General features: G+C 27.8%; 1 protein-coding gene across 1 annotated transcript; it reads left to right on the forward strand.

The window, feature by feature from the left end:
- The first annotated feature begins 1,169 nt into the window (after positions 1-1,169).
- On the forward strand, positions 1,170-12,808 carry LOC109816739 (MLO-like protein 2). Its single transcript, XM_083061639.1, has 15 exons — positions 1,170-1,417; positions 1,611-1,668; positions 1,780-1,994; positions 2,916-3,032; positions 3,192-3,252; positions 4,847-4,935; positions 5,314-5,388; positions 5,492-5,586; positions 7,524-7,573; positions 10,089-10,129; positions 10,752-10,925; positions 11,220-11,255; positions 11,574-11,641; positions 11,762-11,822; positions 12,159-12,808. The coding sequence occupies exons 1-15, from the start codon at positions 1,292-1,294 to the stop codon at positions 12,561-12,563; spliced, it is 1,671 nt and encodes a 556-aa protein (XP_082917765.1). The 5' UTR covers positions 1,170-1,291; the 3' UTR covers positions 12,564-12,808.
- Positions 12,809-15,291: the final 2,483 nt, after the last annotated feature.

Consider the following 15,291-nt stretch of genomic DNA (forward strand, 5'->3'; position numbering starts at 1 on the left):
GGTCGATTACGTGTAGGGAAGGTTTTAGGCACCCTACAACATCCTAAATTGGTACCCTATGATGAAATTAGCATAATAAAGAATAATAGCTTGAATATTTAATCATTTATTAACGATTATTTACATGTTATTTTAAATTATAATTGTTCATAAAAAAAAATAGGGGTTTAAACCCCACACATTTAAAAATGGTGTGTCTACATGATTATTATTTATTTTTGACGATTATCATATGAACAAAGTAGTAAAGAAAAGGGAAGGAATTTAATGAAAGTACTTCCAAAGCAAGTTTTTATAAGATTCTTCTTCAAATGTGGGGTCAAAGCATGTTTTGGCAACCTTTCACTCTATAATGTACTGACCACACTCAAGAAATACAAAAGATAGAGGGAGAAGATACTTTTGAGCTTAAAATACCGAACGGGTCAAAGATGACAACTTTTTCTAGTCCTTTTGTATTGTGCACAAGACTCCTATTTGTAGACGTGAAACCCCAACTAGAATGACCATTTTGGTCAATGGAACGGATTTTTCTAAATTGGTTTGTTAGGGCCAAAATTTGAATTTGGAATGCCCCGCTTCAAAATCAAAATGACTCGTTCCAAACTGTTATTTTATTCATAACAACTCGGTCAAAACAGCATATTCTGGATTGGGAACAACTCGTTTTGACCTAAAGTTTTTAGGCTTTTTTATTAGTTTGGAACAACTCGTTTTGGACTCTTAGTTTGGCCTATTTTGAACTTCTGGACTTCTGATGTTTTTCTGGTTCATTTTAATGTCATATTGGACCTTTAAAGATCTCTTATCTTGTTTTAGTAGTCCCTTCTATTGTTTGTATGTCCCACACAAAATTAGATATCTATAATCCTTAATTAATTATTTAATATTTTTTTTATACATCAAACATATATATCTCTATTACAAGAGACATAATTATCTTTCATTGCTTTAAATATGTCGAATTCATTCATTGTGTGCTGTCTTTGTTCACCTAGTACACATCCCAAATCTTCCGAACTAACCCGTAGTCTCGCGCGCTCATCTTTTGCATACTACCAACATGCATAATAAAATTGTTTTTTTTTTATGACATTAGAAAATTGTTTTTTTTTTTTTTGTTATTATAACACAAAAAAATTGTTTAATAGAAGTCTTCAGGAAGAAAAATAAAAAACTATATAAAGCTGGTCCTTCGTCTATAACTACACAACAATCTTCTGAATCTCTGCTTAAACCTTATTTTGAGTGTTCCAACAATTGGAGAGAATAAAAAAAAAGGGGAAAAAAAATGGCCGAAGACAAAATTTATGAACGATCGCTTGAGGAAACACCAACCTGGGCGGTTGCAGTTGTATGTTTTGTGCTGCTTGCTATTTCAATCATCATAGAACATATTATTCATGCGATTGGAAAGGTAATTAAGCTACGAATTAGGTTTATGTTGCTCAAATAAAACAATTCACATGTGCTGATAATCATAAAGTAAAGTTCTCATGCATAATTTTTCTCTAATTGTTTCTAGCATTCTATATATAGCACTATGTCCCTACACTTTTTGGTGATGAACCTTGACTTCATCTGGTGTATGTTGCTACTTGAATTTGCAGTGGTTCAAAAAGAAACACAAAAGTGCTCTTTATGAATCGTTGGAAAAGGTCAAAGGAGGTATTATCATCACTAATTAATTGTCATAACTTTTGCCAGTTTTGCAATTTGTGTTTCGTTTCAATAAGTATATATAATTAAACTAATAACCAATTGTTTTATTTTATTCAGAGCTTATGATGCTAGGATTCATATCCATGCTCCTAACTGTGTTCGAAGGTCCACTTTCTAAGATCTGCATATCGCAAAATGTTGCATCCACGTGGCATCCGTGTCACAAACCAAAATCTGACACTGGCACCAATGGTAGGAAACTCCTCCAATATTTGGAACTCATATCTCGGCGTGTTCTAGCTGCGAAAGCAAATGACAAATGTGCTGAAAAGGCAAGTATCAGAAATTTTACAGTACGTGTTTGTATTGAAATCGATATTAAATATAATATCACCTTTTTTTAGCAATAAAAATCAAATTCGATTTAAGAGAGTTTACAATCTGCACACACTAGTTAACTAACTTAGTTAAACATGTGTTCTTATTTATAATGTAATTGGTGTTTTTTCGTGAAAATATTTGTAACTAGGATAGTTTATACATTAATTTTATACTTCTCAAGACACTAAATGGATATGACAATATGCATTAAGTATATATGTTTATTGTTTTAAATTTTATTATTTATTATTTATTTTCTCTTAATAATATAGATTATATATTATATATACTGAATTGAATCATATTACTTGGTTTTCTTTTTACAAGATCATATTACTATAGTTTTTAATGTCTTGAAAAAGGCATTGTAATAATATTTATACCTTATTTAAATATAAATTAAATATGCTATTACCGCGTAATTCAAAGAAAAAATGTAATAAATTGGAGTTACAGATACCAATACCTGAGATGGGTAGTAATATTTTATAAATATATTTGAATAAACTTTTCTAAGAGTACTTTTAGAAGAAAAAATTAACATAATTTTTTCTTCATATAAACTAAAATAAGTTTATGCATTAGTTAAATTTGTTTTTGAAGTTAATATGAATTTTTACAAATTAATTATGTATTATTAATTTTAACTTTTGAAAAAATTTGTTGTATTTTTCTACTTAATTATTTTTCTCTTGTAGAATTACTTTTGGAAAAATTTATTTAAAAAACTCTCTGTATGCTAGAGCTAGTATGGTTACATAAAGTCCTTGTACGTACCCAAGAGCAAAGGCACGATATATAGAGTGCATGTAATTAAAGGTTGTCCATTGTTGTAGATAGTTTTGATGCATTATGTTGCATTTAATTTGCAGGGAAGAGTTGCTTTTGTTTCGGCATATGGGATTCACCAGCTCCATATATTCATATTTGTTCTAGCTGTTTTTCATATCCTACAATGCATTATAACACTAGCTTTGGGAAGAACTAAGGTACTCCTCTTTGTTTTTTTTTTTTTTTTCTTTTTCAACTCAAATATTCTCCAAATTCTTTAGTTTCATAAGTCTTAGTTTTCAAGGCTTATGTTTTGGCCGGGGTTGTTCTTGGTTTTTCTGTGCCAATTCATTGTTAATTTGCTTCACTTGATGCAGATGAGACGCTGGAAGAAGTGGGAAGATGAAACAAAGACAATTGAATATCAATTCTATAATGGTAAGACTTCAAATTTTCTTTGCTCTATTAATTAAATCAATTTTGACTTGCGAATAGTTGCCAAAGTTGATATTGCCAATGATTCCCAACTCAGCATTTGCTATATGCAACGAGACAAAATACCACGTCACAAGATCAATTAAAATTTGGTGAGATGCGTAGGTTGACTTTCTTACAAATTTTATAAGAATTTTAGATTTCTGATATATTAACCTTTCTCACCTTATTTTAAATATACTTTTTATTATTAGGTAACAATGATATAATATACGAAATTTGCTTATATTGACTAGTGAAACTGCATTCATATATATTTCCCGTGACTAAATATTACTTGCTAATAAACTTTTGAAATGTATCAATAACAACTTTTGAAAAGGATGAAAAGTTGCACAATTAAAGAGTAATGCAACATTAACGTAAGTCAACTTTGAAAGGCGCGTAACATCATGTTTCCATGCTTTTTTAAGGTATAACGTATAAGTACTTTGAGTCGTGTAAGGGGTATCGGACAAATTATTAAATAGTCAACGACTATTTGGTATCTAAGTAATTTCTATATGAGATGTAGTTAAGTCTAATTAAATATATATTTTTTAAATAACTTTAAAATATGGTTGAGAGTATAGACACTTGGTGGATCTAATGCTTTATTTCTATCCTAGTTGATACTGATTCAACATTAAAAATAGCACTTCCTGTCTCTTAATTTTCAAAAATTAAAAAAAGTAAAAAAGAGATACTGAAATACTAGTAGAAAAAATATGCACTTTATTTCTTTTTCTTTCTTAACATCTGATGAGGTGTATAATATAGTACACTAAAAAGTGAAAAACCAAAACATGGTTATATACTTTGTATACCCTTTATATCTTTACTAGTAGAAAAAGAAACACTTTGTATCTCTACTGAAAATTAAAATAAAAAAGTAGTTATTAGATTATTATATTCATATTTTCATGTATTAGAAAAATTAAAGAATAATTATTTTGTTAGTACATAGTGACTTTTTAGTTTTAGAGTAAAATGAATAATTAACTCACAAATAAATAAGGAATAAAAATATTTAAAAGAATGGAAATCAAAAAGTAGATATTAAAAGAGGTATATTTTATATTATAATTGAATAAAAATACCTCTTGGCTCTCTTGTCATAAAGAAAAAAAAAAGTAGCTATTTGAAAGTGTGTCTCTCTCGCTTAAAAAATAATTTTTAAAAAAATAATAGAGTGAAGAAGTAATTATTTGAAAGGTGCATATGGTTTATAATTTATGAAGGGGTAATTTAAGAGTAAAATTGAAACTAATATATATATATATAATATCGTGTTTATTAATAGTTATAGGTATATATATGTCGATTTTTCTCCGATAAACAAATACTTTTGTATGTAAATACCGTATAGTTTCCTATGAGTTCTATTTTTTAATTAAATACTAATTTTTACTATTAATATAGTATTATATCACACCAATACGTTATATACATAAATCATGAGATTCTATTGATACAAACCACCCGTTCTTTTTTCTTTTGACAAATGGTCTTATAATACCTAATAATTTTTCATTGCATTTTGTAATATGTAATGCAGATCCTGAAAGGTTCAGGTTCGCAAAGGACACAACATTTGGACAAAGGCACTTAAATACGTGGAGTCACTCATCAATTTCATTATGGATAGTACGGACATATTTATAATTAGAAGGAAATGATTAAACTCTTAAATTAGCCTTATTTGGCTAAATTTTTAGCAGGAATTAAAAAAATGCAAATTAATCCGAATTAATCCATAAATGATCTAAACTATTTTAAGAAAAAATCTGAATTAATGTAAGTATAAAGTAATAATTATATCGTATCAAATTAATCTAATTTTAAAAACTCCCATTCATATTATATACAAATCAAACCCATTTGTTTTATAATAAAAAAAATGATCAATTATTTACTTTTATAAAATTTTGTCCTAAAATTCTGAATTTCGAGTGGTTAGTTTGTTGGTGACACGTAAATTAATTTCAATGTTCCTAATGCTTTGTACTCTGCTCGAATATTCAGGTTAGCTTCTTCAGGCAATTCTTTGGATCTGTTAAGAAAGTTGACTATTTCGCATTACGTCATGGATTTATTACCGTAAGTTTACTTAAAAATGTGTCAAAGTTTTCAGCACATTTTTTCTTCTTAATTTGTTGAAAGAACATATCCAATAATGTAACATTAAGAGATGTGGTGTTAGGCACATCTGGCACCAGGAAGTGATGCAAGATTTGATTTCCAGAAGTATATCAAAAGATCACTCGATGAGGATTTTAAAGTTGTCGTGGGAATAAGGTATGAACATGTTCTGTTGCGCTTTACTTTGGTTTCATTAACATGAGAGAAATGTTGGAAACGTGTAAAATTCTTTTCCACATCCACTAGAGTGAAAGTCACGTGTCACTAAATATTTAGTCTCATTTCTATTTTAGTGGGTTCCATTCGTAAATTAGTAAATTACTAATACAGATGTAAATTTTAATTAAAAAATAAAAAAAATATTAGGTGATCCTAGATCACTATATTTATAGTCACAATTAATGTATAGATATTTTAAGCTTTTAAATTTATTAGAAAATTAACAAAATTCAATTATTTGTTAAATAAAAATTAGTTGAGATTATGAACGTGTTCATTTACCTATTCATTCTCACATAAAAAAAGTGTACATCTCCAACAAGGCTGCGACAGTTTTGGTCTCTTTTAAATTTTAATATTTTTATATATAAATATAATTTATAGTTAATTTATTAATAAAATCATACAATTTAAAAATATCTGTCTGCATAATCATTTTGTAGATTATTTAAGAACTTTTATTACTCATTTAAAATGTTAAGGAGAAAATCAATTTACATTTTATTTAAATTTAAACAAAAAATTACATTAAAATTAATATAGAGACTGAATTTCACTAAAATAGTACTATGGTTAAATTATTTAAATGAAAATAATTGTAGCGAGATGACAAATTTAGTTAAAAAGTAACTTATTTTTTTAATTTTGATTATTCACATATATCATATTAATTTATTTTCTTTTATTTACAGCTTAGTTTTTAAAAAATAAAACAAAAAATCACTTTGGACATTTTTATTTGTGTCCCAAAATTTGAGATTTTAAAGGAGAATGAATTGGATAAAAATTGTAATAATCTTTAAAAAAATTGAAATTTTAGGCAGCATCGATACTTTTCTGGGTCTATTAAAGAGATACAATTTGCTCCTGTCAGATCAGCTTGTATAAGGGTAAACCGATAATTTCGTATGCAAATTTATATTTAAATCAAGGAGTAAATGATATTTATTCAAGTGTTGAATTACTTAAATTAAAAGAATGATTAGTATTAAATTAGTTCTTATTTTATGAAAATGAGAAAAATTAAAAGAATACTAACGAAAGAAAGTACCGCGCTATTAGAAATATTAAAATATGCTTAAAAATATCTTTTTAATGCATATCATCATGTATATAAAATATAACTAATAATATTTTAAAGATATTATTGTCGCTATTATCAAAATATTTTTTCAAAACAAAACATTTCAATATTCAATGTCACACTACAAGATAATAATCAAATAAACGAGTATAGAGTGAAATATTGAAATGACTTGATTATAAAATTTCAATTAACAATTTTACTGTTTAAAAAGTTAAAATAAAATGTAAATTGATAAATTATTTTAATTAGAATGAGATTCATACTTAAATTTGCATCAGGACTTATATTTTTTTTATTAAATTTTTTTTTTCTTTTTTTTAATTTAATTATTCTATTTTGAAATAAAGATATTTAGTTTTATTATTTTAAAAAATATATAAAATTTTAATTAATTTAATATTTATTGATCATTAAATTTTAAGACTGTCAGATGATTTTTAAGTTCTCATTATTTAAATAAGATGATATTTAATAATGTAGTACAGGGATAAAAATTATTAAAAATAACAAATTTTTTTTCATTTATATATATTTTTATAAATAATTAGTATTTATTTTATTAATAAAAATTCTATTTATATCACATTACGAGAATACGAATACACATAAAAAATAATTGGGCGAGAAGGTCACTATTTTTTTTTTTAAATTAGAAGGATTAAATATTTTTATTTTAAAATAAAAGAATTAAAATTATTAATAATAAAAATAGAAGGACTAAAGTATAATTATTTTTTTTTTTTTTTGACATGGCCCTGATTTAAGCTAGCGGTTTTGTAATTTGCAGCCCAATCATATGGTTCTTTGCGGTGCTATTCCTGCTGACTAATACTCGTGGTAAGCCTTATTGAAGTCTTCAATCTAATTTAAATATGACAATATGTCATGATAGTCATGCTTGATGGTGTTGACCGGGTTTTATTTGAATATTTTACCACTAATACAAAATAAGAGTAAATATTGATCATGAATTATGTCAATTACAACGAAGTTTTATAAATATATTCAAACAAAAAATAATTTCAATATCATTAGATATTTTAATAAAGTTAAATTATATTTTTATTTTATTTTTATTTTTTAATTTGTAATTTTAATATTTTATTTAAAAATAAAAATATTTAGTTCTCATGTTTTTTAAAATACAAAATTTTAGTCTTATTATTACTTTGATGTTTATTGAATGTTAAATTTTGATATTGTTCGATGGTCTATCATAGGCATGACAATTTAACCTGCCTCTGTGGGTACCTTCCCGAACCCGCCCCAATTTGGATGGGAAAAACCCGTGTTTATCGGGTTCGGGTTCAGGTTCGGGTTTTCCCCGATTAATAAAATTGGGGGCGGGGCGAGGGCGGGGATATTAATACCCACCCTGTCCCCGCCCCCATACCTGCCCTCATCCCCGCCCCGCTTAATAATATAATTAAAAAATTATTTTTATATATATATAAACTAAAATTATAAATATTTATATGTAAAAAATTATATTATTTTACTTTTCTTTTATTTTTTTTAAATTGTTCATATTTATTTAAAAGAAAAAAAGAAGAAAAAAAATAGGAGCAGGACGGGCGGGGCGGTGAAACCCGAACCCCGCCGGAGGCGGGGATGGGGACCCAAATTTTATCCTCGGCGGGTATCGAGGGCGAGGGCGGGGGTGGGAACGTAAAACCCGCCCCCGTCCCGCCTCGTTGCCATGCCTAGTCTATTATCACTTAAATGATATAATATTTAATGACGTGATATGTAAGTATAAAAATTATGAAACCATATGTAAAATATATTAATTTGTATTTATTCTAACAACTGATTAATATTTATTTTATAAATAAATTATATTTACATTATTTTTAATTTTTCTTTATTACTGTCAATAATTAAATGTCACATCAGTTAAATATAAGTAAATATTAAAATTTAATAATTAATAGATGTGAATTTAATAGAATGATCAAAATTTTATATTTTTAAAGTTAAAAAGACTAAATGTCTCTATTTTAAAATAAAAGACTAAAATTGCAGATTATGACAAAGATTTTATAATTATATTCAAACAAAAAAAATTGTTATTTTAATATTAGAGACATTTTACCAAGTTTACATTGAATTTTTAGTTTCTCCATTTTTTTCCATCAGCGATTTTGATTCCTCTCTTTAAAATAGAGATGTCTAGTCCCTTATTTTTTAAAATATAAAATTTTAGTCGTTCATTTAATTTAATGTTCGTTGAACGTTAAATTTTGATTATTTTTTTTTATGATTTGTGTCCACTTAAGTGACATTATATTTAATGATATGAAAGATAAAACTTAACATACAAAAGATGTTTTTTTTTTTTATTTTAACGACTAATTAATATTTATTTTATATTTAAATTTTATTTACATTTTTTTTATAGTTTTTTTATTTCTAAATATTATGTTATTAAATCTCATATTTCTTAAGTATGAATAAATATTAAAATTTAACGATTAATAAATGTTAATTTGATAAGATAATCCAAAATTTCATATATAAATATATATATATATATATATATATATATATATATATATATATTAATTGTAGGGACTAATCTCTATTTTAAAATAGAAAAATTAAAATTGAAAATTAAAAAAATAGTGAAATTAAAATTACTATTTATCCTTTTAACAAATAATATGAAGTTAGCATGTATTATTTGGTATGCAAAATATTAAGGGTTTAAAGTTTAGGGTTCACAAACCAATTAGAAACATTCACTTAAGAGCATACCAATCAGAGAAATTTACTTAGGAGATGTTTTATATGTAGAATATTTTTACTTTTCTAGAAATATGAAGTTGAGAATATTAGTTTCGTACATTTAATTTATGATCTAAAAAATACATTCATAGGAAACATAATTTCTATAAAAAAATTTATAAATAGGTTTCCCCAATTTGTTCCCATAGAGTAGGTTAGGAATCTAACATTCCTAAGTTACGAGGAATGTTTTACTTTTGTAAAAGTATGATGTTACTTCAATTTGTTTAGTTAATGCATTAAAAATATTTGATTCCAAAATAATATTTATAATATTTATAAACACTAGTATTTTGTTGAGAATCAGAATTATTGAGAATCAGAATTTATGATTTCTAAAAATCAGAATTTATGATTTCTAATAAAAATCAGAATTCTCATACATGAAAAAATTTCCCTTTCACAAAATGTCCCATTAATTTAACACGAATTATCCCGTTTCCTATTATCTTAAAGTTTTGAACCAGGCCTCTTAAATAAGCTTATTTGAGCAGAAATGAATAAATTCTTAAGTTCTAGCTCATCATAATTCTTTCAGTTTAACTTTTTGGTTCTATGTGGACAGGGTGGTATTCTTATTACTGGCTTCCATCTATCCCATTAATTGTAAGCACGGAATACTCTTTCCTTTTCTTTTTTTCTCCTTCCATCTATCTAATTGGATGAGAAATTTTATAAATTAAAAAAAAATTAAATTCTTGATATTTTAATTACTTTAATTTCAATTTTTATCATTCTTAAAATATTTTGTTTAGATAAGTCAATTCAGATTTCTTAAATTTTAAATTGTTGGGTTGAATATAATAATTTGATTTCGCCATAATAAAATTGATTTTAAAAATATATTTATATGTTGAGATTTTTAAATTAAATTTTATAAAAATAAATATTAGCTAATTTTTAAATATTTAATAATTTTAAAAATTAATATTAGATAATATTTAATAATTTTAAAAAAAATTTAAATATTTAATAATTAAAATATGAAGAGATAAGAGATAAGATAATATATATAAGTGAAATAAGAAAAAAAAAACTATGAAGAATTTCAAATTCTTACTTTTTCGAGAGAATTTGAAATTCTACTATTTCAAAGAATTTCACAAATGTTTGAATTTCAAATTCCTTATAAATTCTCCATCCAAACAAACAAGGTATTTCAACTCAAAAAATTTGAAAATTTTCAAATAAATGAATTATTCCATTTAAATTCCCCTTCTCTTCATAGATAATCTTATTAGTGGGTGCTAAGCTACAAAAGATCATAACAAAAATGGGACTGAGGATTCAAGACAGAGGGGAAGTAGTTAAGGGTGCACCTGTGGTTGAGCCAGGAGATGACCTGTTCTGGTTCAACCGTCCACGCCTCCTTCTCTTCATCATTCACCTTGTTCTCTTTCAGGTATTTTCACTTTCTTTTCCCTAAGATTCTGTCATTTAAAAGTTTATAATAATGCTACATGTAGAACAAAAATTATATAATAACTTATATAATATTATTTTTGTGTTTATCTTTCTCTATCATTTTATTTTTGATCGAAAGAAATATATTTATTAATAGAAAGAGATAAATACAAGAGTGATTTTACACAAATTATTATACAGTTTTTGTTGTATATGTAGTATTAATCAAAGCATTATTGTGTCCCAAAAGTAATTATAAAAGTAATTATGTTTTGCTTCTATTATGATGCAGAATGCCTTTCAATTAGCACATTTTGCATGGAGTACAGTAAGTTTATCCATCTTGATCACTTTTTCCTAAACTTGTGCTCTATTACTTCATATTGTTAATTAGCACAACAATGAAGAATAAGTTTAACAATGTCTAAAATTAAGGTAAAATACCTGATGCCATAACTGAACCAGCTTCAGAAAAGCTATAGCACATTATTAGCAAAAGGAGAAGTATAGAAATAAATTTGTATAAATAATAATGAATGAAACATTCATGAGACAACAGGATTACAATTACTTTGTAGACTCCGGCTAGAAGAAGAAAGTGAGCTAGTTTTCTGATTACTTTTCTTTCACAAATTTTCTGTTTCAGTATGAATTCTCCATAAACTCTTGCTTCCACAGATCAACAGCAGATATTGTGATCAGACTTACAATGGGGTAAATTAATTTCTGTTGCCCAAAAAAAAAAATACACAAGCCATTTTGAAGATTATAATACTGTAGGTAATTAAGAGTTATTTGTGGCACTGAGGATGAATTTGCAATTTTAATTTCCAGGGTTGTCATACAAGTTCTATGCAGCTATGTGACCTTGCCTCTTTATGCTCTAGTCACACAGGTAACTTGGTGGAAAAATCCTCTTATTAGTATTTTTCTATTACTATAACATGGAATACTAACAACAATCTCTAACACTTTTTTTTTTATTATTTTTTTTTTATTGTTGGCTGAAATTTATTAAAAATTAAATTACAAATTCTGTGACTTGCATTCCATCTAACAAGTTTCTCTCTTCATTTAGTGATAGAATCTAATAAAATTTGTGATTATCGATCAATTTCAATCAATAATAGAAAGCATTAAAAAAATGTAACAGAGAGAGTGTTGCTAACATATCTCTTACCATAACATATAATTAGGCTCTGATTTCATTATCTTGTGGTTGACATTTCAGATGGGTTCAACCTTGAAACCCACCATTTTCAATGAAAGAGTAGCAGCAGCATTGAAGAAGTGGCACCATGCTGCCAAAAACCATGTGAAAGACAGCAAGCACTGCGAGGCTAATAGTACCACAGCATTCTGCAGCAGGTCATCAACCCCAACATTTGGCATGTCCCCTGTTCACCTGCTAAACAGACACCTTGCTGGCAAAAGTGATAGTCCACAAACTTCTCCAAGAACATCCAACTACGAAAATGAACAATTTGATTTTGAAAATGAACCTTCCACAAGCACCCATTCAGGAACAGAGGAGACCCCAATGCAAGTTTTTGGGCCACCTTCGACAACAGAATTGCCTATTAGCACTAAGCTTGAAGTCCACGTTAGTTCATCAGATTTTTCTTTTGAGAAGTAAAACATCTCTTAAAATGTAGATTTGGACTTAATTTAACCATGCAAAACTAATTTAGCAGGTGAGGATTGGTCTCAGTATTTTTTTAAGTGAAATTTGTTTAGTGGATTCTTTTTATTTGAACTTGGAACCAAGTGTGTTTTCAACTTAAATATATTTTTAAGAAAACTTGTTTTATTAAGGATTTGTGTTCTCTATAAATAATTTAATCACTATTGTACAAATGTATTCAGTTACACTAAATTCAATTGTGATAAAATGATCAATGCATATTTCAATGGAAGGATAGCAAGTTGGGCATCCTTTTCAATTTTATCCTTTTCTTTTTGGATGGCCTCTTGCTTCCTCCATAGTTTAAGTGACTTTAGCTCTTTTGCTAGATAAGAAATGCTTTTAGGAGAGCTATCACATTCACTATAATCAGATTGATGAGACATTTTAAACAAAAAGTCTTTTTCACACAAAAATAGTTTTTAAGCAAGTAAGATTTTTAAGTGCTTAGATTTGGCACTTAGAGGTCTAAGAATACAAATTGAACTTTGAAGGGAGGTGAGCTACAAGGAACCACTTAATAACCAAGTCTCTTCAAGTAAAAATTTCTAAACCCTCTTATACCTTGTCTTGCACAAAACGTTTTCACAAAGTTCTTTTCAAAAAGAAAATAACAAACAAGTGTCTAACTGTACAATTATTCAAGGCAACTCAAAACATAAATTCTTGAAAACATAGATTGCTTAAAAACATAAATGACTTAGAAAACATATATTGTTGAAAACATAAAGTTCTCAAAACATAAACTAGACGTGTAAAGCTTTAAACCTATGTGGGAGCTTGAAGAGCAGCAAAGGCTTTTAAGGACCAATCCCATCAAGGAAACTAAACGAATTTACCCTATAGAAAACACTAAGGAGAGATGGAAATGCACCAAGACACTTCTAAAGGCCTTGAACAAAGTGAAATGTAAATTCACAACAAATGAAATGAAGTGGTTGCACCAAACTTTGAAAACAAAATCAGCCACAAATTAGTGACAGAATTTAGAGACATATTTTGTGAGTAAATTTTGTGACAACAAAATTTTCGTCTCTAAATTTGGTGACTAATTCCTTTTACAAATTTTTCTCTTCCAAAATCTTTTGTCCCTTCAATTCTTGTCTAGCCACCAAGTCCTTGTAGCAACCTCACACGTGTTTCTCTCTTCTTTTAGAAGCAATCTAGATGGTGATTGCTTCTAGGTGTTTGATCTCCAACAAGAGCTTTCCACCAAGGAGAAGAACAATCTCATAGGCCTACATGTTATCTCCCTTGGCAAGTGTACCAAATCGTAAGTAGTTCAATGAAAGTATGAGTATCGTCTCCCAAGGGACTTGCGCAACACTTTGCAATTTCACTTGTTATACTAACTAAGCTACCGAAAAGCAATAAGAGTTTGATTTGTTGCAGTAAATAATGTAAACAAGCAATAACAATTCTTTTTGGTATTTTGGTAAACACTTAGAGTGCAAAACTTGATTCTAATGCAATATTAATAAATTGTTGGGGTTTGACTTCACTAAACCTTCCTCTCATGCTTATCACTAAGTTCACAATAGTTATTATTCAGAATTTATCAATCACTCTCAAAAGTAACCAACCCTAATCTCTTACAAGTTGGCATCTAAGTTACTAGCTTAAACTATCAATCTCTTGCATAGTTTAACCTAGAAACCAGCTTTAAAAACAAGAGCTTATGAAAGACCAATGGCATTTACTCTATCTCTAGCAATAAGCACCATTAGCTGCTCTATTTCAAGTCAAAGGTTTGAAATCATTTCTCAATCTCTTAAAAACCTTAAGTTCAAGTTAAGGGTGATCAAGCCATAACAAGCATTATGCACAAAAAAAGAGCAATAAAACTGAATAACAACTTAGATTGATAGCTTAGAGTTTACACATGAGAATGAGTTTAGTTACATCAAACCCCAACAAGGGTGAGTTTAGCTACACATAGACATGTAGAACTCTACAAATGATGAAGAAAGGAAGAAGCTTGATCTTGAAGGTTCCAGAGCTCTCCAGCCGCCACACAAAGTCCAAGAATGATCCTCCTTGCTTCCCTCCTTGAAAAATCCACTTTTAGGTCATAAAAGCTTTTGTCTTATGTGAATAATGACATGTCAGCACAATCCATGCTAAGCCTCAGTTCCACGCTCACGTGGGGATCAAAATTCTGTTCCAAGGATTCTCTGCCATGCTGAGGCTAAGCGTGGATCTGGGGCTTAGCTTGGGAACTTAACCAAAAATTCCTTCAATTTCAAATTCACCACTTTGTGTTTGACTTCCTTCCTTATTTCCTAGCTTTCTCCTAAACTACAAAACAATAACCAAATACTTGTAAGTTACCTAAAAACATGATTCAAAAACAAAATGTGATCACCTAACAATTTAGATATGTTTTGAGTTAAAAACAAAGTCTAAAGCAAGGAAAATTGATATAAGTGCTTCAAACTAGGCCATAAACTTAATGAAATCATAACACTTATCACTCCACAAACATTCCAAGATGCTTGCCTTGTAACTTGGCCTTCCACACCTTTAAAGAAGCACTCAACACACCTGATAGTTGTTGGAATAATTTGGTAAAAAATGAAAAAGAACAATTTAAGGAAGCTACACCAAATGGTGGATTAAATGAGACAAGACAAGAAAGATGGAGTTTAAATTAAGTCATTAGCTTTTTATGACTATGCAT

The sequence above is a fragment of the Cajanus cajan genome, chromosome 1 (assembly GCF_000230855.2).
Source record: "Cajanus cajan strain Asha chromosome 1, NIPB_CcT2T_4, whole genome shotgun sequence".
NCBI lineage: Eukaryota > Viridiplantae > Streptophyta > Magnoliopsida > Fabales > Fabaceae > Cajanus > Cajanus cajan.